The following is a 25,666-nucleotide window of genomic DNA, read 5'->3' on the forward strand; positions in this document are numbered from 1 at the left end:
TATTTGCATATGAAATTATTCTTGTCCGTTAAGTCATTATTACTTGCCGTCACAGCATTTTCATCTTACTTTGCTTGACAGGGGTCTATTAATACTTGCTGTTATGTTGCTGTTTACACACAATGCATCATGCAGCGTTCAGTCCGCGCTGTTTCTGGCATCTCCCACCGAATACTGATGTCACAGATGCTTTTATCAGTGAAATACATCAACAAAAATGTTTTCATTCAACAGGAAATCGCACGCCATCTACGTCCAACCACGTTGCGCGCTCTCTATGGCAAAGACAAAGCACACAATGCTGTCCACTGTACAGACCTCCCTGAAGATGGCGAGTTGGAGGTAGGTGGCACTTCATTCACTCGTGCACATTCTCCTTTTCCAAGTACTGTAGAAAACACCCACACCGCCGCTCTTTGTACTTCTTGTTGTCCATGGGAATAGGAGATCTGTTGATTTCCAACCGGGCCCCATGCACAAATTATGCTACTTCTTGTTAGCCAGTGCTGTTTTGTGTTCTAAAACAAGTCCCATGACTCCACTCTGTGGGTTGGGGCAGCCACTGATCACACTGTGTTTTTTTTGAGGAGGCTGAAAAAATGAGTGGCACTGGAATTTGAAACAAAACCATTGTTTTCCAGAGGGAGTGGGTCTGTGACCCTTTGCGCGTCATTGTTGAGGCGAGCTCCTGATCTGTGAAGCGGTGTGGACAAATGACTCCTTGTTAATCATTAGCCTGTGACTGGCTGAGCTGGCCACATTCCCCAGGGTAGTTCATAGTAGTCCAGAAAGCCTTTTGCATAAGAACATTCACTCTGTGCACCTCTGCAAACCTGTCTCATTGCCACTCAAATGACAGCCTGACCGATGCTCGCATGAAAAGGCATAATTCTGAATGTAATATACCCCATTATATTCTGGACATAAAATATGATCCACTCTAGGGTGTAGTGTGCTGACATGTTGGATTAGGTAAATACTGTTTTCAAAAGTGATTAATGTCAACTATAACATTTTCTGTTTACAGGTGCAGTACTTCTTCAAGATTTTGGATGGGTGACTTGAGTTAAGAGCATCGTAAAATAAATATTTTTGTGTATATATCTGTCATATTTTCATGCATACAAAGACATCACCACAAGCTTGTTTTTCCGTTTATTTGTTTCAGTCTTATCCAGATTAAATAAAGTGACAAGAGCAAATGGACTCCTGACAAAGTGTTTTGATGTTCCACATTGAATCAAGCACTTTTACACTGACTAAACATCCTATTACACGGGGTACTGCATTGCCTCTGATATTCTAACTTTTGACCAGCGACTTTGGTATTGGATTCACACATTACACTTTTTCCTGTGGAAAAAAAAATGTACAACTGCATAAATATAAAATTCTTCACCATGAAAATGGCTAAAACATTCAGTAGAAAGTTACACCACATCATGTGATGTCTCCAGCCCAAAAAAAAAAGAAAATAAATGAAAAGAAAACAGATTTTTAAAAGCACTGAATTGCCACTGTGTTTCAATGAACATGACATGTCTCGCAGGCTGGACTGACAAAGCTTTACACTACAGAGCAAGCAGAGGTGTGGATATTCAACATAAATGCCACTTGAAACCCTGTCCCACAGCGAAGGTCGAACCATAAAGAAAACGTGGTCTAGAAATGTATCCTTCCACAATCAATTGAAAAGACATCATAAAGAAAGGTAAATGTCTCCATGGAGTGCAGACATGGTCTTAAAACAGGGGTGTCAAACTTATTTTAGGTCACAGGGGCCAAACTGGGCAAAATGGGTCTTCATGTGGGCCGGACAGATTGAGCGAATAAACGTGTCTGTTGCCCTCATTTTGTTTTTGTTGGTTTGATATTTTTTTTACCTGTTTGCATGTCTCAGCCAGTACTACCCTATAACTACAAAATGTTTCACTTTACAAGTTTCATTTCTTATGAAGAAGTCAGCCAGAGTGGCCCACGGGCCGGCAGTTTGACACCCTTGTCTTAAAAGAATCAGAGTACCATGCCAGTATTTCAGTTAGTAAGAGCACATATACACGCAGCTGCGCAACTTAACGTTAACATGCGCACACAAACACACACACTTGCACGCACAAACACACACACCTTGGACCGCTAAAGCTGACTGACATAAGACAACAAGCGATTATTATATGGCTTGGAAAGGCCATTGTATGTGACTAGACTATGGCACTGGACACTCCAAAAATATATAGAAACCACATTGGGAAGAAATACTTGGGGACAGAAACACTGCTCGCTACATATCAGTAGTGGAATTACGATTTACAGTAATAGATGAACATGTCCCATGGCTCAAGGAATATTTTCATTTACAGTAGAATAAATATTGGCTATTGCTACTCTTCTTCCTGTATTTTTTTCTTTTTTGTACATTCTAACCCTTGACATACACAGAGAAGCTAGTGTAAAGCACACAGATTAAGTGTAGGTCCTGTATATCATGAATGGTTTTTGTTCCAAGACTAGTCGTGTTTATTTGAACTTTTTTTTTTTTTTCTGTCTTCTCTCTCTCTACATTAATTTATTTTTTTTTAGAATGGGATAGAGAAAAAAAAGGAGCTATCTTCATAGCTGAGGTCACGAATAGATGCTGAGCTTAACGTCGAAGCGTCCCTGGTAGCGGTCTTTTTCGCTGTAATCAATGTTCGCTCCGAACACTTTGCACTCGATGCGGACGTCCTCGTTCATGCTGATGTTGCTGAACTGAATGCCCACCAGGGGCTGGAGGTACTGGGGTTGCAGGAGTTTGCCGTAGTATGGGTAGTACTGGAGAGGGAAGCCGCCACCAATGCCAAAGATCTTGATGTCCCTCACCTTGTCCGCGTCTTCAGGTCTCTGCAAGGAAATGGGTTCAGTTTGAGTTCGAATTTGGACATTTTATAGTATTTTATTTTCTAAGATTTTGTGATCAATATTATAATTTGTTCACTAATGGATTCTCAACTAGGTGCTGTCAAATGAAACATACCTTGTTAGTGCAGTAGATAGGAATCACGTTGGGGTTTAGTTTGACAGGTGCCGGGAGTGACTCATTGCTGGTAGGAGGCTGGAAAGAGAGAAAAGGTTTGCTAAACAAGGCCATACACATTCTGTTGTCTTATTCTACATTTTGGGTGGGTAGAGATTATGGATAGACTTGCATGATAAAATTCACATGCAACTTTGACATGGGAATCTGAGCATTCATAAATATGCTCAGAGTGCTGGAGCACACCCAGGGTGCTCTCTGGTAGTTACGAAATTCAGAGCGGTCGGATCATTACCATTTGAGCATTCAGAGAGCACAGCACTGTGGGGGCACTCGGAGTGCACACTAACCACTCTACAACAGTGAAAGGGAAGTCATTGCATCAGTTGCAGCTTGTTTGGTTGCAATTGCAAATATACATTGCTATTTTTGCAATAAGCAAATAGCAATGTTAGTTAAAGTTAGTGTAATTGATCATTTGCTACTGAGTGCAGATAGTAATCATTGCTATAGAGTGTTTGTTCAGTAATAGGGGTCTCTCCCACTCTGTAAATCAACAGAAATAAAATGTTCAGGTTGGGATACCAATTTCATGCAATCAGTATGGAGAACTCATACGGGACACAGGATAAACGAGTGAAATTGAAAATTATGAAACAATTAGCAGATTTTTTTTAAATTGGAACACTATAAAATTGCTGATGCATGGGTACTTTCTCCTGAGTGGAGAGATACCCCTGTTACTGAATAAAGCTATAACTTTTTAACAAAAAAAGTTTTGTTTTAACAAAGACCACTTAAATAAACTTGAAATCGGAGAAGAGTTTACGCATTTCTGAACGCACCCATAGTGCAATTTAATTATAATGTTTACATTTAAAACATTACGCACATGCTCTTCAGGGGCCTGAAGAAGTGTCATGATAATCTGTGCATTCGATTTTTAAAAGATATCGTGTGTGCAAATGGACATTGTGGCCATAAGGGTGGCTGGCACTACAGGAAAGCTAGGCTGCCATAGCGCGTCTGATATCTGGTCTAGAGGGGCGGGTTCAAAATCTCCGTAGAGAGAATCCGCCGGATCCCATTGCTTCACCGATCTGTGCTCCCACCCCGCGCCCCTCCTTCTCCCCAATGTGCAGCATTGAGAGGCCTGACGTCACGACATTTCGAGCGACACCCACTGCACTCTGGTTGGTTGGGGAAATCACCCACTTCCTATGCCAGGAACGTCAAGAAGCTGGTCCAGGCTCTTATTTTTGAGCAAAACGCGAAGGAAAATAAAAGCCTGGAGATCGAGGCTACAGGAAAATCAACAAAATCAGCAGGGCGCATTCTCCTTGGAGCAGAGCAAATTTCATGGCAATCCAGCCAATAGTTTTCTCACTTCTCTGCATATGTTGTTTGAGACTAAAATGATGACACGTCATCTACAGCATGTTGCAAGATGCACAAAACTGCATGAGAACTGAAAATTGCACATGCTAAAGTAAGGCATGCCTGTAAGCGGCAGTACACGAATATTGGTTGAACTTCTATAGGCAGAGCTTCATTTGATTGGCATTGCTTTGCATTGAGTGGCTCAGTCTTTCACCACTGCTTCCCCCCATTGTCATGACATCCTGCTGCTGTCCCTGTCCCTTGCTGAACAAGAACATCTGTTCCACCTGAACAAAACTTGTTCCTATATATTTTAATTGATTTGTTTATTTTTCAGGGACAATTCACACGATCAACATTCATGTTAATGAGCCAGTTAAGGGCCGTAGACACCAACTGCAACTATAATAATATATATATAATTTAAAAAAATATATATATATATTTATTTTTTAATAGTTCTAACTCAAGCTGATTCCACACCACAACTATAATGACACGGGTGAACATTATAGTTATCATTATTGAAACGGACGTTTTCCTTTTGGGGCGGCTGTAGCTTAGTGGGTAGAGGCTGTCCGGTTTGCCTCCTGATACACCCAGTCAGTATACGTGTTTAAGTGTCCCTGATCAAAACACTTAACCTCTAACAGCTCCCCTGAGCAGTGCCTCTGAGCAGCCATCAGCTGTGTGAAGCTGAAACTGAATTTCCTACTGGATTAATAAAGGTCTACCTGTCTACTGTCCCTAACCAGGTGTATAAAACGCAGCCTAATTTTTCAAATAAAATGTAATTAAAATGCATGTGTTACAAAGATTTAAAAAAATAAATGTGTTTCGAATCGTGACCCTGTAATGTTACCCTGGCAAATAGTAAACCAATATAATACCAAACTGCTTTCAAGTGCCAAAAACAGTTTCTCCCACCTGCCATGTACAACTGCTCTTAGATCTATCCAAAGTTAAATCGTTTACACTAGTAGAACATCTACACTTCCTTTCCCTCCTTGTGAATTACTAAACAATCTTTCATTGTTATTACTGGATTATGGTCCATAATAACAAAGGCTCAGAAACAACAATATGCCTACCCGTGGTCTGAAGTAGACAATCCTGTTAAGCTTGACGATCAAGCATGGCTTTCCCTCCTTGAATCCGAAGCTGCCGGCGTCGTTTACACCGGAGCAGCCATCCAGCCAAGACTTGCGGAAGCGGCACGCTTTCCTCGCCCCCATGTCACCTTCCAGATCCCCACGCATCTTGTATGTGTCCGGTATGTCTATGGATGACATGAACAAAGGACATGTTAGACATGCATCTATAAATGCATACAGCAGAGAGCGACAGCAATATTTGTCACCACAGTAGTCACATCTGAGATTTATACAACGTAGTATGAAGGACAACCCGTCGCATCTTGTGTTCTTAGCTTGAAGATCGGTTCTGGTCAGCTAGTGACACCGTCGTACGATGTTTAGCGACCACATGATGATTTAGTGATTCAACCCTAAATACTTAGTAAACTTGACCGGGTCGGCTCTGTACTTGGTCCACTCTTTCCCCCCTCAACATCAAATCTCTTCGCCGAAAACAGCCGATCTACATGCTCTCAATGCATCAATGTTTGCCCAAGAATAGGGATGCTAAGGTTCAAGTGGTTAAGACCTATTTATACTTGAAAAATAGCCAATCTACAAACTCACAATGCATTGCATTATGACACTTTGTGAGCTTGTACATCGGCTATTTTCACTATTTAAAAGAATATATACAATATTTGTTTTTGTTTTTACATTTTCAACTATAATGACAAACTCAAAATAGAGACGCCAGGTTGCAAGTGGTTAATGGAGGTATTGACAGAAAAAGAGGCACAAACTATGAGTTGATTTCTTAAGTCATTTTAGGAAAATGAATTTGGTATCGTATGTACTTTTAGCAATGAACCACCAGGTGAATTTATTTCAATCTTGGTTAGGCGTTGGTTAAATATTATATTACATAACAATTATGTTAGAATCACAATGTGATTGGTGTGTACAGTAGTAGTACTTGCCTCCACAGTCCTCGTATTTCTGCTCGTCATTCTGAGGTAAATCCTCATAGATTTTTAGGAACTCCGTAATGGCTTTGGTGTACTTCAGGTATGATTCCGGGTCATTCATATTGAAGCTGATCTCATGCTTTTCGGAGCGTGGGGTGTGCGATAGACCTGAGGAACAGGTAAAAACAACCATGATCAGACACTAGAGTACATAACACAAAGAAATTAAATGTTCAGTGATAGATGAATGTGCCAGTGAAATGGCTGTGAGGCCACATAGCACAAAAGCATTTATTATAAAATAAAGTGTGTGTGTGTGTGTTCATATTAAAGATTTAAACAACAAGCAACAATGATAAAAACAAACTAAAGAATATTGAGGAAAGTAGTATGGTAAAGAAAAACATGAATAGTCTATATTACTATATTCAGCCTTAAAAATGATCATGTTTTAATGTGAGGAGGTGGAGCACAGAACATTTCAAGACAATTTACAAACACAAGTATTATGTAATATTTCACAATTCCTATACTATAATCATTCTAATTCTGAGGGTGTATTATTTAGGTCTAGTAGTGTAGTGGTCTGTTATCTAGGGACACTAGATAAGCTAGGGGTCTTGGGCTTTCCTCAGATGGGTTCTGTGTGTCAGCTGTCAGCTATTACAGTGGTTCGCAACCTTTTCAGGCCGTTACCCCCCAAAATAATCATATTTGAACTGGGGACCCCCACCCTGACAAGCACTTGGAATGTAGGAGTTGAGGCATTCAATTTAGTTTGACTCGGTTCCATAGCTAAATATTGTGAAAATAGCAGATACGCTCACATGTTGTGAGCTTGTAGATTGACTATTTTCAATTTTTTTGCCCCTTATATTAATTGACAATTTGGCCAATGTTTGACCAGTTTTTATAGTATTGTTTTTTGATTCCTTTTGATGCAGTAAACGTGTTTTTTGGGGGGTATTAAAAGGTCTAAAAAGTCCTTAAATTTCACTTCTGGGGACCCCCAATCATGTGGAGGGGTCCCGACGGGGTCCCGACCCACAGGTTGAGAACCACTGAGCTATTACAACAGCAGTAATTTTCCACAGACAGACCTTGTTGAGCGCGAGGCCTACGTCGTGAGGCGTGGCATGAAGCGTATGGAGAGAGAGAGTGGGAGATGACAACAACAAACATTCATACATCACGTTTATTGAGCTTGTTTCGGTTTCAATGTGGCTCTCTTTTTCGGGTTTTAAATGCGAATGAATGAACATCGGTCAATTGACATGCTAAACACGGCGGCGGCGGCGGCGGCGGGGGGGGGGGGGGGGGGGGGGTTAATACTTTGTCATTTTAATTCCAGTGAAAGTTTACCGACAGTCCGACCCCACCTCCACAACTACCACCACCCTCCCTGCCCCCACTCCACTCACCAGTTTTGCCATGTCGGGTTATTATAAGTAACTTTGGGCTTATTTTTCTGTTAAGTTGCTTGTAAAAATTGGTTAGTTGAGGCTTGCGGTTTTTTGGGCTTCTTTATAAAGTTTACTTATTTATTTAAGCTTGCTTCCACATTTGAATATAGGTTTTCAGTGTGGCCTATATAATAGTTGCTTCTTTTGGCCTTTCCAAGACCCTGTTGCTTATTTGTCTCTCAAAATCTGGCAACACTGCCACTCACTCACTCCACCAGTCTCTCACGTGTGTGATTCTCTCTCTAGGCACAATGGAAACTTTTCGCCCCAGTCAGTCAGAGTGAGAGAGGAGGCGGGGTCTACACGGAGCTTGCCTGAAAGATCTACAAGCTCACAGCGCGATGCTTTCACGATACGCTGTGAGCTTGTAGATCGGCGATTTTGAGGCGCGACAGTCCTCCCCACTGTCGTCTTGCTTCTGCTTTATCAGTCTTCCAATGGAAACTCACTTAAACTCTAAACACTTCCACACCTACTTGTGTGTCGTCGCGTTCGCGCAGGGTTAGGTACCTTTTCTTTTTTTGCTAGAAGGAAATGGCCGAAAGGCTAACCCCCCCCATGTGCACGACGAAACCCCCAGTCGTTACAATGGCTGCTAAAAATACCGCCGAACGAGGCGACAGCAGCATGTGCTGTTAAGGGAGGCAAGGCAAGGCGGCAGGCGCTGGCACACGGCTGGGGAGCGAGCGGTGCCTACTTGGCACAAAGGCAACGGAACAGCACTCTGTCTCCAAACTTTAACAGCAGCTAAACCAAGCAGTACTACTCACAGTCACAAATCCTCAGTGTTCATTAACTAAACTTAGCCCTCCACGGGTCCATTTTTACACTCACTCACTACGCTTTTTCTTTAAAACCAATTTAACACGGTTGTACTGTGTACTCTCTACTCTTTGGGCCTACACAACAATACACATGCTTACAGCCGTTCCATGTGTCGTGCTCTCGAAAGATTACACATAACAGAAGGAATGATCCTTGGCAAAAAACAAACACAACGACAAACTTCTTTAAGCCTTGTGTTGGGGAAAGTAACAATTGTTTTTCCAAAGAGTAAAATAAACTAAAAGCTGGCAAGTCATACTTAAGGCATGTCAACATGCTATATGTGTAAATACCTCCACCCCACCCCCAGATAGATTATGTTCAATAGCTACATGAAGCATTACATGATTCACAATGAAAACTGAGGCACTTCCCAGGCAGCCTGAGGGGGGAAAACATTGACTGGCTGAGAGAGGAGAGGAGTGAAGGACAAAATGGCTGAACCTGTTTAAGGTCACACAGACTTTTAATAGTGAGGAGCTGCTCACACAGACATTTTTCAAATAATGCAACACCAACAGCTCCATGGTCACAGCAGTGGAGCATTACAGCAGCCATTGATGATTACTTGTTGACAAAAAACATGGAAGACTAGAGATTTGCTGCCCAATGTGAAACTGTATTCTTTTAAGCACAATTCAATGAAAAAATAGATCATACATCATCAGGGAAAAGTATGCAAAAATAATTACCTGGGGGAGCAACTCTGTCTTGATAGGTGGGTCTGTAGTTACTTAATGTAAGCAGCAATGCCTGAATGGTCCCAATGAAGATCCCAGCCAAGCATCCGTAGAATATCAGGTAGAACAAGAAGATCTTAACTGTGGGAAATGAAAGGAGGCATATACTTATTTACAAATGTAATATTTTCTTTCACACATTTGCCGAAGTGATGGTGGACAGCACATCCCTTCCTCTGTTTGACATAGACACACATAGAACACAAGTGGGAACTTCCTGGCCAAAGTTGGTTAGTTTATACAATGGAAAATACATAACTCAGCTCATGATAAGTTATATATATTTTTTCTTTCAATGACAAGCAAGACAGTGACTGTGCGTGAGAAATAAAGCAGTCAAAAAATGTACAAGCATGAATGAATGAAACCGTTGTCTGAAAAAATGTAACCAAACAGCACTTTGCTTTCCTGACATTGACCCTACAGTAGATAATGGAAATTCTGTTGGCATAAACTAACTATTCTTCATAACCGTTGCAATGTTGTGTGATAGTTTACATTTGAAAGTGAGAGTCCACTTGCGTAACAAAATGTTAACAACAATGGAAATTCAACACTTGCCCAATTAGGTACTTTGTGTTTCAGTCTGAGGCAAAGCCATAGTTCCAGTATGACTTGTGAGTCATGTATTCTGGTCAATGGCACTGTCAGCCCTCATTTCAACCCTCCCCCATCTTATAGGCTGTTACAAACAGGTTTGGCATAAAAGGTTTACTGCCGTTATCCCAGGAAAGTGAGAAGACACCAGAATCTCTAATCTCTTTGGCTTTGGTACTTTGGACAGTATCGTCAATGGTGTTTAGCTGTTTTGTTGACAGAAACTTGGGAGTTGAAGTTAATTTAATTTCTGTTAAACCTTTATTGGTTCTTATGTGTGTGCTTTGAATCCCATTCATTTTATACATGTACAATCAGCGATTTATTTGTGTCTGATTACTTTGTTTGCAGGTTGTAGGTTATCATGGGTTCAGTCTGTCTACAAACCATTACAGTAGAATTGACTCAAGCTGTTCTTGGTAATAGAGGCTTAGGAACATGGTCACTTAGAACAGTTCATAAATCCCCCTCAACTATGTACTTTAAATGCAGCATGCATTGTTCCACAAGTTGTACCTAAACTGACTTGAATGCCCTTCTGGATGAACTTGATGAACCTTGCATGTAAATATAGAGTACTTTGGCATTGTTAGAAGAATACAATTCTTATCTTTCTTTAGAGTTCATGTAATTCTCTTTCAGATTCACACAAACATCATTGGAGCGATTGGGAGTAACCTTACCACTAATGTCTCCATCTACTGAATCACATTCTGCTTGTCTGTGTTTACTGTGACCTCTTGAAATGTTACAGACAGACACAAACTAATTTGGCTTGTTACCAGCATCCTGCTGCTTCTATGTTTATCTAAAGGACCGTATTACAGGTGCTTCCAAAACCTTGAAATCTTTTTGTGATTTGCTGGATGTCTTTCAAATATTTTCAAGGACGATTATCATAATTAACATAAAGTAGAGATTTATGTCATCTAAACATGTAGGCTACTTCCATTTGTAAATACGTATCTTAAACTAGCGAATTGAAAAGGTTCAGTTACTGGAACCGTGGGTATTTAGATCCTGCTTTTAGGCAAATGATACATGTATCTAATTTGCTCCTAAAGGAATGGAAGTTTATGTGACCCAGGTGACTGATTCGTATATGTGTTGAAATCATGTGAATTCCTGAGTCATGTACGCTCATGCCTTCTGGATCCTGCACCATCAAAGTGTCAGTTCTTGTTTTATTTGGTGCTGGTCTTGTGGCACTCCTGAGGGCATTTTCCCATAGTAGGTTGCCAAGTGCCAGGACTACAGCTTCAACAAGCCACTACAGTACAAAACCAGCCTGGCAGGTTGATCTGCCGTTCCACTGTTGTAAACCTTATCTCTAGCCATTTAGAGTCAGACTGTGGATTGAGAGGGACTCCATGGGTTAGACTGCAATCCTCTTCCATGGCCTTGTGTTACCTTGAATTTGGTGTTTCAAATGAGAGTGGGGGAAATGAGCTTATACTGTGCAGTGTACACCATCTAACCTTAGCCCTGGTATCATGTGGGCCTGCAGCAACATGCATGTATGGTAAGTCGACAAGTCGGCAATTTCACCCACACCATAGCTACAATAGGTTAATTCCCTGGAGAAAGACGCCAGTTGGAGATCCATCAACCCTGCCCACAGTTTGGGATCCTGTAAATGTTCTGCTTACGGCCCATTACACTAGGAGCTGTTATAACATCCACATGTCTGCACAAGAGCTTTTTTTTGTATGATGAGCTTATGTTCTCTCAACCTTGTCAGAATTGCTCCGTACCCCACTGGTTGAGCAATACTTAATTACAATATAATCTGCCCATTGTACAGTGACATTTATTCAAGATGACAAGCTGCAGATGAATTCCAATAATTTACTATTTATTTCTTAGAGTCACCAGTGTCCAGAATTACACTCTTACTGCCAATCAGTGGTTTAGGCCAAAACACTTGATTCTGTTCATGGTGGAATTTAAAGGTTATGTCATCTCAGTCAATTGGGCACATCAATGCACAATGTGAAATGTGCTTCTTAATTTGTGAAATATTCCCTGCTCCAGTCTGATGATTCAATATTTATTATTTTCATTCTGTGACTTCAACTTGTTCTATTATTAAGACAAGATTCTGAGCACATTAAAATGTGCATATGGCCTGTCTGGGTATGTAGAGTGATTATACTTGTGTAAAATTAACCAGAGTCTTGGGGTTTTAGGGTAGACTATGAATATGACTGTTTTTTGAGACTGTGAATGCGTAGACAGAGAGTGACTCTAGTCTGCAACCTAAATTACTGGAAATCTTACATTGTAATGGAATAAGCAAAAGGGCCAACTGGTGGTGAATGGCCCTGACAGTCTCTCTCTTTGAATCAAAAGCACCTCCCCAACAACAACAGTCTGTCTGCTGGTGCACGTTGGAAGCATCAATACATTCACACCAGAGCTCTGACATGCACAGCTGTCCGGCCGGGTCGTGTTTTCCTTCATTCTGCTCACATAGTATTAGCATAAATAAAGATTTGAAAGTAAATGAAGCATAGTGGTTAAGGACGTGAGATTAAATGTCTGCTTTTCAGACCAATGCAACGTATTTTTAGTTATAGAATTCCAGTATCTTTGATGTGTTATATAGCCTACGTATCGTATGCCGTTGATTTTATAAGCCCAGTTTGCCTATAAAATCAAAATGACCTCTAAACGATACCGTAGTAGTAGACAGGGACGCAGCCACAGGCAGCATGTCGGTTCTTTTATCAAAGACCTGTTGCTTTCATATCCAACTTTCTAACTTGTAAGACTTGACTGGAATCAAATTAGATTGGGCAATGATCAAGTAAAAAAAAAGTAAAACAAAAATACGTTAAATTAAAGTGTTTACAACTACTAAAAGGGGCTGCGATTACGAGGAGAAAAAGATTCGAGATGGAGGGGCGGCCCTTGAGACATGTGAGTCGTGAGCTGCTCTTTATGTGTTAGTGTTAGCAACTAGCTGCTTATGAGAATACCAAAACGCTCGCCCCAAAACACAGTCGCCCCGGGGCAAATCCGGCGACCTCGGAAGGGACCTTTTAGACAAAAGTATTATAAATGTAACTGTGATGTTTTACATTCTTTTTGCCTAATAAAAATGTCAATCAATCAATCAGTCGCCACCTGGTATTCCTAAACGTAATCTAAGTAAATATGCATAAACCTAACCTTATTCCTAAACGTAGCCTTAGTAAAATGGTGCCATAACCTAACCTCAGGTAAAACGGTGCGAAAACCTAACCTTATTCCTAAACGCAACCTCAGTAAAACTATGCCTAACCGTAAACGTAGTTAAAAACAAATACAAGAATACAAGAACCGCTGGGAGCGAGCGGTCCGTGAAAAAAAATGGGGGTGAGCGTGTTTTGGGGCGAGTCTTCCGGTTACCCTTATGGCCAATGCAATGGCCATGTGAACGCGATCAGTTTGTCATACAACCCACACCGAGGTTGTAATAGAACACGGCCTAATCGATAGACCAGAGACAAATCGATAGGACAGAGCCTGATCGATGGACGTGCTGAAAGGCTGTGGCTGTTGGAACCAATCACGATCCTAAATCAACAGGCACACAGCAGCTGAATGTTACCAGCAGGGCGAGCATTCCTCTTCCACTATGAAACCATTTTAAACAGTGAAATTAAGCAGCTCAAACCAAATCAGATTAAAGTAGATTAAAGGTCATTAGCTCGAGTGAAAGGAGGGGAAAAACATAAACCCAGAGTCATGTCAGGTCCCGTGGTTAACATATCTTAAATGTTCGGGAGGAGTAAAGAAACAAAAACGTCGTGTTTCTCCAGTTGTCCATGTTAAGTTAAATATAGGAAGTAGCAGACTAGGTAGGGAATCATTCGATTATTATAATCAAGATCAAACTTTTGTCTTGTGTTTAGTATTTAAAAAACAGGAAACTCTGTCTCAACAACAGGTCGTCCTTCAAAATGACCTTTTTCTTTACAAAGGACGCCGAGATTGAGACGTCCATCAATGAATGGACTCATCTGGTCTTTACAGTTAACGATGTTAATCATTAACTGAACCAGTACAACCAACGAACCGTCAGTTAATACTATGGAATCTATAAGTGTAGAGCGCATAATCACATGAATATACTGGCCGATCGGTGCCTAAAGGGTTTATTAACTAGTTATTAAAACAGTGGTTCTCAACCTGGGGGCCGAGACCCCCAGAGGGGTCCCCACATGACAGTATGTGACAATTTAAGGTAATAACAACAAAACAATAAAATAAATTGGAAAAAAATGCCCAAAACTGGTCAGACATTGGCCAAATTGTCAAATAATACAAGAAAGAGGCTAAATTTGAGAAAATAGTCAACCTACAACTACAAGCTCACGCGAGCTTGTAGATCGGCTATTTTCACAATATTTATCTGTGGAACCGAGTCGAACTAAAAGTAATGCCTACAATTCCAAGTGCTTGTCAGGGTGGGGGGGGGGGGGGTCCCCATTTCAAATATGATTATTATTTGGTGGTGGGGGGGGGGGGGGGGGGGGGTCGCGGCCTGAAAATGTTGAGAACCACTGTATTAAAAGTTAAGTTCTTCTTGGTCACTTCTTCTCACTTGTTGCTGGATCGTGTGGACCCCCCCCCCCCCCTACATGTTTTTGTCCTTGTCGCCTGTATTGTATGTTCCATGTAAAATCAGTTGTCACGACACAGCATGCATGGGCTGGCAGTGGCATGTAACGGCCAAACCGTGAGCTCTAACAGGTGCTCAAAGAGGAAAATGGATCCTTGAGTGTTACTAACGTCGTACCAAAGTAGTCACGACATTTCAACATGTTGTTGAACCCCACAGCTGATCTACAGGCTCACATAATGCGTCTTTGTGAGCTTGTGGTTCGAAGAGATTTGGTGTAATTAAACGGAAATACTAGAGTCTACCGCTCACTATAGAGTGCCGGGGGTCAACTATGTCTATATGGGGGTTAAGTGGTTAAAATAATTCAAGTATCTTTACTTACACCAACTGCTGCCTGTGCGTCCCAGAAACTCCCTCCTCTCTGAATTCCACAGAAAACTCTTCCACCCGCCGTCCGCGTCTTTATTCGCCGACATGTTGGTTGTAATAATTTCCCTTTTTCAAATCAACGTGATTCAACGGCCCCGGTTGGTTTTCTGGAGGTACAGCAGAGCAAGCAGACAGAGACCACTGTACTGTCCCCGTACAGGAAGAGTGAAAGGACAGACTCGTACCACGACTCCACCTATTGTACCGCGCACAATTTATCTGTTATGGTAACCGGCTCCGCCCGCAGCCTCCAGTCAGAAGTTGCCCCCCGAGGAGGTGGGAGGAGGGAGGAGGAGGAGGGAGGGCTCCGTCTGGCAAATCACAACCCACCACCGTGCGTGACGTGCGTAACGAGTCTACACACTGTTGCTCTCTGCTCACTAGTGAAGTGCAGTGCACGGATCAATGTAAACTACAAGACCGTTTTTCCCATTTTTTAAAATTGAATACTTTATTAGTCATAAATGTAAACAGCACGTGGTACAGCCAGACATTAAGTCTAAAAGGACCATGGACCCTCGCCCCAAAACATGGCATAGTTTTACTGAGGTTAAGATTAGGATAGAATAAGGTTAAGTTTAGGCATAGTTTTGCTTACATTTAGGAATACCTGGTGGTGACCGTTCGGAGGTCACCGGATTTGACCTGGGGTGAGCGTTCTTGTATTCTTTGATACAACAGGGATGCCCATCAGTACTGTAAAATATGATAATTTATGTACATTCTCAAGAGTTACAGTCTACAGAACTGTAAGGGTCCATTTTGGACCCTTGGTGGACCCCACGTTGAGAACCAGTGTTATAACCTTTAACCATCTACCAGTTCATATGATGCCAGAACCATGACTACCATAGATACCTCTTTGCCAGTACCCTTGGAAATAGCATTTTGATGTCACGAATAAAAGCGTCCCGTGATTCATCTTTGGCGCTATTAACATTACATTTACAAGATTTAAAGACAACGTACCTAAATTAACCGATCATGTTATAGCAGTGGTGTGTTCTACCGTGTTACGCTGTATACATAGTATTACAGTGCAGATTTTTTTGGGAAAAAAGCATATACAGTCTACCAACCATTTCATCCATTGAAAACGTGGTAGCGTATACCCATGACCACGCCACATGTCGTACAGGGAATGATTATCGTATACCTCCGGAAAAAAAACCTAGAACACACCACTGTGTTGTAGCTACAAACGCCAGGGAGCTTGCAAAGTTATGTTGAGAGAATAAAAGTTTAAGTAAAGCATCGTAAAATATTTTCTTGTGTAAATCAAGAGGAACTCATAATGTTCCTTGATATTTTGGCCCCAAAAAATATGACAATAACGTAAATTCATTCATTTAAACACATCCTTTGTTTCTTTGAGTAAAGAGTGAGAATGTCATAATTATTCATTGAGCCATTGCCATAGCTTTTCACTTAAACAATGCATTATGCTCTCTCTCTTGTAATCCTATTGATTCTGAAGTGATAACACAACAGCTCACTGTTTGCATAGATCAAGGGGTTGCCAAGACTACTGGGAGGTGAACATTCCATGATAGGTCATGGAATGGCTGCTGGCTTTGAGCTCATCAACAATAGCATGTCTACTCAGTGGGCCGAAAAGATGACAGTTTCCCGGGCAGGGCCTTTCACACTGCACTGGATGTATCCCCACACAGAGTAAACACATGTTTCTTCAAAACAACCGGTTAACCAGTTAAACTTGACCAGAGTCCCACTCCCCCAGTGGCCCCCTCCATTTTCCCTCTCTACACTAATATCTGCACAGAAAATAGCTGATCTACAAGCTCACAATGTGTTTCATTGCAATGCGTTGTAAGCTTGCCACTGCTGTTGTATCCTACACTCACCTACCAGTGAGGAGCCTTTGTCCTACTCCTCCCACCCAATACTCCCTGTTGACAGGTGCCGCCCCAGCCCGTAGAAATACGTGTAGTGACAAGTATCACCCTCCCCACCCGGTTCCCCTCCCAGGTTTCGTATTGTCGCTCGACAAAGCCGAATGGACCGCGGTAGATTCGAACCCACAACTTCCACAGTGGTGGGCAGGCACTGTACCACTGTGCCACCCGAGCACCGACATACACTTTAAAACTGCCATCAGCTTTGGACTTTGGCACAACTTCTCAGACTTTCAGTGTTGGCAAAAAGACCGCTTTCCATGAGCTTTTAAGAGGGGACCCTGTCCTTTGGGCTTGTGGGCAGCCATAGCTGAATGGGTAGAGAAGCCGCTTGGGAAACAGCAGGTTACAGGTTCAATTCCCAGCCCTGGCTATGTGCTGAGGTGTCCATGAGCAAGACATTTCACCCATAACTGCTTCTCCCTGAGCGCTCATCAGAACCATCTGAGCAGCAATCAGCTGGGTGAAGCTGAAAACTGAATTTCCCCTGTGAGATTAACCAGGTCTCCCCCTTTCCCCTTGTGCCAACGCATTCACTGTCCCAAACCAGACCACAGAGGTGATTGATGACCGTGGGTGCTAAGTAATGGCTGTCCTCTTTGGTGGAAGTTACAAAGATTGCCTCACAAAAATGCAATACAACACCTCCAGCAAGAAGGTTGTTTCAGCTTTGTCGCTTGTAACATTGAATGTATGAATAATAGTGACTGTAAAACACAAGTGCCTATAATGGGCTGGTAGACCTGGTTTACTCGATTACTTGACTACTTTGTGGTTGAGTAATCTATGTACGTACATGGTTCCTAAAATGTTTTTTTACATTAAATGTGACAGTTATTGTGGTCAATTTGTAGTTTTTATTGTAATGGGACATCACCTTGGGATGGACGGCATATTGGATTTGGCAATAAATAAATAACTGATGGTAATTCCACTGATTCAGTCAACTTAGAGTTAGACACCAAAACCACCTTTCTAGATTACTTTATATAGTCATTGAGATATAGCCATTTTAAAGAGCAAGACGACTTTGGTAGAGGTTTGAGTTGTGTAGTTACCTTGGCATGATGTAACTCAAAGGTGGACAAGAAATACAAAAGAAATTGCTCCATTGATTAGAAATTGATGATTCAAAATATGCTCCTCAATGACTCAATTGTACTGTGAAACAGCTCTCAAAGTCACTCTTTTAGCATGTAAACGAACACAAACAAAGCTGATTCAGACAATATAGAACACCACCAAACCCAGTACTGTTTATTCTTTTGATAACATTTTTAACTTCCTGTTGATTTTGATTTGAAAACTGTTAACTTTTAAGGGCCATATTTGGTTCTGAACAAGCAACAACAACAACAACAACTGAGCTCTTTGACAGAACCGCGAAACCAGCCCTCAAACATGTACATATTCTTTTTTAAAACATCTTGACGATGAAATTAATCACTTCATGAATGGAGAACAAATTCCAAGCAAGATTATCCGACATGAATGTACTTTATCAGAGCTGATTGGTCTCAAATCACAGTGTAACCCTCTGGTCTGGGTTTAACCATCCAGTACCAGCTCTGGGCTATATTTACCCAGAACCATTCTCTGGTATGCACTGCCTCACAAATAAAATTCCTTGTTGTTTTACCAGGGCCTGGAAAACTTGACATTTGAACCGCTTATTGCTGGGGTCATTCCAGGAGAGGCCTACACAAGCACACCCATTGCTTTCTAACAATCAAGAGCACATGTGGACCATATAAGCGTTTGCTCTGACCTTAGCCATCATGGGACATCTCGTCTTGCTGTGTGGAGCTCTGGCCTGTTATGGCAAGACACAGGTGAGTAAGCAGTGCTCCGAGTAAACTGAACCAAATAGATTGCGCTGGGCCCCACACAACATGTTATAGCAACAAGAAGATGTCTTTTTAAAGGTTTTAAAGGTCTCATGTCACACACGACATGTTTAGATGGTAGTCAAGTCAAATGTACATTTATATTAACACATTTCATATGACAGGCTTAGACTCAACATGTTTAAAAATAAAAGGCAAAGATCAACCATGACAAAACATTCAAAAATAGGAACATATAAAATAGGTTATTACAGTACAAGGAACAAGACAACCACACACTTTAAATCTGTCTAAAAGCTTGTGAAAAGCGATATCTTCTTTTATGCTTAAATAAGACACCGTTGTAGTAGTCCTTAGTTTAAGTAGTAGATAATTACAGAGAATAGGACCGTAGTGACTGAATATAACATTTGACATAATAAATGTATGTTATGGTCAACATGCCTTAAGGCAGCCAAATAAATCATTGTGGGTTTGAAAGAAGCTTGGACTGCTGCTGTCTCAATCTGTGACTTGACTTCAGTACCGGTAGACCAGAAGGGCAGGTTGACTGAGCTTATTTACTGGGCCTATCCTATCTGCACTATCAAGACTCTGCCTTTGTGCCCTAGCACCTTCTGCGGACACACTGCCTTCCTGTGACATGACTTTGTGTTCCTCTGTAATGGGCCACCATTATCCCTTCTCTTCATGTTACTCTGCACATTCTGCAGTTGAGTCTTTACGTGTAGGAAGGACATTTATTTAACCACTTTTAACCTGGCATGCATATTTTGGGTGTCATTATAGTCAACGCGTTGAAAGCTTGTAGATCGGCTATTTTCACTATTAATCGTACAACGAATAATAATAGGGCTTAAGTGGTTAAGAAGTTAGATGCACTGTAGAGCGTACAAAAGTGTGGCTTGTGATATTTATTTTTCTTTAGTTTCTTTTTTTTTTTTTACTATTACTGTATGATGAGCAGGGTGCTCTACTACACTTGATGCAAGGACAGCCAATTGGCTGGGACAGCCTGGGAAGCAGGCAGTGTTTGGTAGTGGAGCGTGCTGATGGAGAATATGCCCTGCAGGCGGAATAGGGCACGCACAGTTGTCTGAGCTAACATTATAAATCAATGACTATGCCTACTCTCCTGTCAGCTGGCATGTCAGGCTATTTTCCATATAATTACCACAGCGTGTAAGGGTGACATTTTCTTTTAGTTGCAAGCAAAACTGCACTGTTCAGTACCAAACGGTCCCTTGTACCATACAGTGGTGTACGGTCAGTGCCTCTGAGGTATTCGTATTCCAACTAACCTTGGAGAAACAAAATGTACTTATCAGCAGATGTTGTGGAAAGTTCAGCATTCCTTACAATGTTTCATTTTTACTGTGGAACATTTGTATTATTTATTTATCAACTTACTCAGTCCCTTCTCTACAAATCAACAAAGCTGTAAACACTAAGCACATTCTTTCAACATGGACAAATTGTTAATAAGTTACACATCATTGAGCAGCTGGGTTTCTGTGCTATGACAACACTCAGTTCATTCATTTATTGGGGACAGTGTCTAAGTATTGTTTCTGTCTTTTAGAAACTTCAAAGGACCGGTGTGTTGGATGACTGCCCTCTGGCAGACAGTGTATACAAAAAAACATACAGTGCATTTAAAAATAATTAGCATTTATTTTATTTTATAGTTTATTTTAGCCACTTTGAACTTGGCGTCCCTAATTTGGGCATGACATTATAGTCAATTTATTGTTTTCAAAAATAGCTGATCTACATAAGCTCACAATGTGTCGTGATGCGACACATTGTGAGCTTGTAGATCATTAATATAAATTGGGCTTAAGTGGTTAAAACTGTAAAAGCATGACAATGTAATGTCATTACTTCCCGGTCTCTATAACTGCAAAAGTCTGGGAGGGCCTGGACGTCTGGTGTTGCAGTCCGGGCACCTAGGCTGCTGATGCAGCCTGACAGCGTGTCGTGGGTTCGAATCCCGATCCCGACGACCTTTGCTGCGTGTCACTCCCCATCTCTCCCTCCCCATTTCCTGTCAGTCTACTGTCTACTATCGATAAAGGCAGTAAAAGCCAAAAGAATATCTTAAAAAGAGAAAAAAAAATAAAGTCTGGAAGTACAGAAAATTAAAAATTTCTCTGCAGAAGTAATGGCATTTTTTAATTGTCAAGAGAAACCAAAATGTGAAGTGTGAGAATATGCAAAAAATAACAACTGCACCAATAGCATGACCCTTTTTTTTGGTCAATGTCCTTGAGACATTTTGAAAAAACGAAACATTTGTGATTTCACAACGTCCTTTTTACAAATAGGCCTAACCTTGCAGCCTAGAACGGTGTCAATAGGTCTATAATGAAAGAAATGATTAGTGAACAAGGGATTGTGCCTCAAACTCTGGGGGCGTGATTATTTTCCAGGCAATCATTTGTGCTCACCACTGTCAGCTCGGCTTATCGTTTAGCCGCTAGACAAGGCCTCACTGAGACGCACCCTCGAAGAAGCCACCCTGCATTGTTCCAGTGAGGCTAGCGCCTAAAGCAAAGCCACTTGTTTTTTTATGCATGGTGTCCTTTTGGCTGGCCTCTTAATTTCATCAGTGAAGCACTATTAAACAGCAAAGGTCTTCCAGGGAAAAATAGACCCTGGCCATGGCCCTTCTGACGTCCTCACAGTGGCTGTTGCATAACTCCATATACCATGGATTGATGTGTTTTTAGAAGTATCAGGCTATTCAGAGGTAATTAGTGTCTGACACACCCTGAGGGAATTAGTTTTGATGGTATGTTTTGATAAAACTTAGAAGAGCTATGAATCACTGTAATTCTCTTTTTTAAAGATTTAGCAGATACATTTTCTATTGCGCAAGGGAGGAAAATGGGCACAATGCGCGATGTGCACAGCAAAACCCCTAGATAAAATCCTAAATCCACTAGTCAAATTAACACTCAGGATTTCTTTTAGCAATAAAATTAATATCCACCTGCAGAGTCTATTTGTTTTACAAACCGGATTTCAGTGATAGCGCCAGTGCTTGACCTGTGTACATTATTAGTGGGATTACATAACACTGTAAAGATACTATTTTATTATCTCTGCGTTTAAAGTCTGTTTCTGAGAAATTACATGAAAGACAAGGGTTTTCATTACAGTGATAGTAGAGTGAGTAATAGTGCAGTAATAATGCTGATAAGATTGTAGTAATCATAACCCCTCCCACACTTAAAAGTGAAGGGTGTAAGTAATATTTCTTTGTTAAAATAAGTGTTAACTAGGTCTATACTCCAATAGTAATTGTTGCTGAGTAACAGGGGTATATCCGTTTCTCCAGCTCTTTAGTAAACAATATAAAGTTTAAGCTGATTATGGGTTCTCTTTTCTTATTGTATGAAATTGGTGACCCTCCTGCTCATTAGAATAGAGTGAACAAACACTTTATAGCAATGATTACTAACAGAATATAGAGGTAAATGGTCAAGTAAATGGAGTGCCAGGCAGGTAACCTAGCATCTGTCTAAAATGCATACTATCTAAAACAAACTTGGCATCTATGGAAAATAACATCTGGATAACATACATAGCATCTAAATAGGCAACAAGTAGTCCTAGTGATACTAAGACATTAGAAATAATTGATGCTAAGACATTACAAATAAATACTTTCACTGGTCCGCTCAAAGATAGAATAAACTAGTTTATTAAAAATAAACCTTGACAATTTGAGATCCCTTGATAGGTGTCATATGGGACAAAACATGTTCTCAACTGCCGATTTATCTGCTTTGTTTTGTTCTCTTAGATTGTTTCATGTATATTTTATGTTGTGCTTTATGGATGTTTCCCCCCCTTCCTACTCCAATAAGTTAATACAAATACTAATTTTGAATGTGAATCAAGAATGGGGTTCAAAAGGCCACTAACCCCACAAATGTGTTTGTCTGTATTTTACAATGTCCAGACGTTTTCTCATTTTTCTAGAATTGTAAGTTGGTCATGACACATTTCATCTTTCCCTAATCATGAAGCCTCACAACTGAAAAAAGCTTTTTTTGATTGATTGAATACTTTATTAACAGTTTGCAAAATAGTACACTGGTACGATTATACAACAATGCTAAAAGGATAACACAAAAGCCCTAGGGACTTGGGTCAAAGACAATATTTGTGCCTATTATCTTGACTATAGGTATAGCTATAACCCAAGTTCAACATTTATCACAAATCCACTTACTTCCACGTGGTCATGTCCTCAAGCTACAGTAGCCTATGTCACTAAAACTGTCCTGTCACTTCAGATCCTGTCACTTTCTTTGCTTCATTCCCCTCATTTGGTTTCCCCGCCCATCTTCTCACCTGCAGCTCATTCCCCCATTAGTTGCCAAGCATAAATACTGTACCAGTCCACTTCCCTTTGCCACATTGTCTTGTGTGACCGGCCAAGCTCTCCAGATTTAGTCATTCCATATTCTTCTCAAGACTATAATATAGTCTTTACATACCATGTTATGGTATGTAAATATGGAACGGGCAGATTCTTCCTGCTGGCAGATTTGTCAGCATTCATGAGGCACTAGGAGGCAAACTGAAGCCGGAAGTTTGATGGAATGTCCAACAAGTTCTCACTGACTTAATATCAGCTCCAGTGTGTCTATGGCACAAGCTATGGTTTACAACGTCTGTCCTTTGCTTATTTAGATATATCTTGATTCTTCCTGACTTACCTCTTTGGACCCTGCCTGCCTGTTTTCTGGGCCTTGGAGTTCCTGCATTTCCCTTGTCAGGCTTGTTTGCCTTTAGTGACTAATCTCCAGGTTTTGACCTTACCTGCTGACCCGGTAAATTGTAATCTCCTTGCAACATTGTCTGTCTCCTTTTGGGGTTAAACCTGAAAGTATCACCAGTGAATGTTACCTCACTAAAGCAGAGCTCCCTGTGCACCCAGATGAACTGCCACAAGTCTCACTGTAGAACCAGACACTGTACACCAGGGGATGGGTCAAAATAAGAAGCAGATGTGTACTAGAGCTCTCTGGTTACCTAGGAAGAGGCATTTTTTTCATAGTGCAAATCTTCCCCACAATTTGCTTTCAATGTACTGTAATGTAACGGACCATTTTTTAGATTATGTATTTAATCAGATGATCCATTTCTCTTCCTCTGAAACTCTTCTGTAATTCTGAATTTACCCTCTTGACTTGGTTCTTAAATAAATAACTGTAAATATAAATATAATACATTTAAACATCATATCAATATCCTGTAACAAATATGCATAAATTATCGCGCAAGTAGTTTAACACACATGAACCGTTAACTTATATAAATACTGTCAGTGCCTTCCTCCTGCGCCTCCCCCTTTATTGCGTTTATGGAGCCTTTTATTCCTGTAATAATCAGAATAATAGCCCAATCAGAATAAAAACGTTGCATGTAACCACATGGATCAGGATAAAGTGTCCCATTCCCAACTAAACTCCATTCCATGTGAAATGGGTGTATAACCCATTTGAACATTTGTCATGTGAATGTCTCCTTCCCTCTCCCTGTTTCTGAATGAACTGCATCAATAAAGACAAAGTGGACTACCCACTCTCCTAATAAAGGATTTCCAAGTAGTTTCTAGGATGTCTGATTTGGGTAAGGACATTTCAAAAGCCCTTCAGGTTCATGTTATGTCTGCTGAGATCATGTAGTAGGGGAAGTGGCATAGTGCACTCTGCAGGTTCCAATCAAAGAGCACATTGTGTTTCATGCCCTAAATGTTTTTGCACACTTCCAACTTGCTCTAAATTGAGCCATTTAAATAGAAAACAGTGTCTATAAATAAAATCCCCCCCTTTATGCTCCATTTTGACTTTTGTGGAAGCCCTCACTCTGTGACTCACACACTATCACTGAACATGTGCTGTTATTTATTTTTAGACGCTTTGAGGGTGATCTCTCAAATGGTATCAAAGCCACAGGTGCAGGGAGATAAAAATTGACACCTTTCCAAGTTTCCTCTCTAATGAAATACAAACAAAGGAAGGTATTTGTAATAATGTCCAGGGAAGGATCACGTTATGTCACACAAGACATTCTCTGCACACATATCAGATGCAGGATGGCTGTAACATTGGGGTGTAACAATTAATCGATCTAATTGATTTAATTAATTATTAAAAATAATCGATAATTTAATCAAACTAGACTGGTGTCGTTGGGAACCAGCCTACTCAGGAACGACGAGTCTAGAACAATGCAAGTTGGGAATACCCGTTGTACCCGTCTGTCTGGCTGTGTCCCCCCCTGGCATAGTGGTCGGATTTGCGGTACTAAGCGGATCTCCAGTTCTGGAAAGTCCTTGTGCAGTGGTAAACGTCTGTGGAGAATGTCTGGAGAATGAGTGCAAACTGACTGCGGAAAGTAGACTGATTAAGTAATCAAATGACAGGTTTGGGGAATTTGACAAATCAAGCTTAGGCTGGGGTTGACATGGCAATCAATTTGCTCATTTGGGCCATAGCCAGAGCCTTTTCTAGCGGTTCTGGACAACTGCCTATCCTGCATTTATTGTAAGACTAGACCTGTGCCCGTCGGGCACCGGCCTACTCGGGAATGATGCAAATAGGGAATGCAGGCCCAACCCTGTTATGCAATACCCATTATACCCGTCAGAGTACCCGTTGTAATCGTCTGTCTCTGTGACCCTTTTATGCCCATACTGTATATGAAGATCTCTATAGGGTTGGTTGATTCATTGAAATATAATCTTTATAAATATAAAAAGCTCACATCTCGATTAATCA

At 41.0% G+C, this 25,666-nt stretch overlaps 2 protein-coding genes across 5 annotated transcripts in view; one reads left to right on the top strand and one right to left on the bottom strand.

The window, feature by feature from the left end:
* Window positions 1–1,700, top strand: part of nme7 (NME/NM23 family member 7) — a 32,144-nt gene extending 30,444 nt beyond the window's left edge. For 3 of the 4 annotated variants that reach the window (XM_084065894.1, XM_084065896.1, XM_084065893.1), the window contains exon 11: window positions 235–1,700. In XM_084065894.1, coding sequence (XP_083922020.1) covers window positions 235–444 — 210 coding nt within the window. In that variant the 3' untranslated portion in view covers window positions 445–1,700. The remainder of the gene's footprint in view (window positions 1–234) is intronic. The other variant, XM_084065895.1, reaches the window with a different exon arrangement.
* atp1b1a (ATPase Na+/K+ transporting subunit beta 1a) lies at window positions 1,143–15,313 on the bottom strand. Its single transcript, XM_084065901.1, has 6 exons — window positions 15,057–15,313; window positions 9,418–9,546; window positions 6,450–6,605; window positions 5,485–5,672; window positions 3,014–3,091; window positions 1,143–2,880 (listed from the first exon to the last, which is right to left on the bottom strand). The coding sequence occupies exons 1-6, from the start codon at window positions 15,148–15,150 to the stop codon at window positions 2,623–2,625; spliced, it is 903 nt and encodes a 300-aa protein (XP_083922027.1). The 5' UTR covers window positions 15,151–15,313; the 3' UTR covers window positions 1,143–2,622.
* Window positions 15,314–25,666: the final 10,353 nt, after the last annotated feature.

Source organism: Gymnoscopelus microlampas, assembly GCF_963454915.1.
Source record: "Gymnoscopelus microlampas genome assembly, chromosome: 9".
NCBI lineage: Eukaryota > Metazoa > Chordata > Actinopteri > Myctophiformes > Myctophidae > Gymnoscopelus > Gymnoscopelus microlampas.

Excerpts from the sequence above, each read along its gene's own strand:
- atp1b1a (XM_084065901.1), bottom strand. The coding sequence starts at position 15,150 with ATGTCGGCGAATAAAGACGCGGACGGCGGGTGGAAGAGTTTTCTGTGG. Across the intron at positions 9,547-15,056 it reads ACGCACAGGCAGCAGTTGGT|TTAAGATCTTCTTGTTCTAC; the intron begins GTAAGTAAAGAT and ends CATTTCCCACAG. Across the intron at positions 3,092-5,484 it reads TTGTCTACTTCAGACCACGG|CCTCCTACCAGCAATGAGTC; the intron begins GTAGGCATATTG and ends CTCTCTTTCCAG.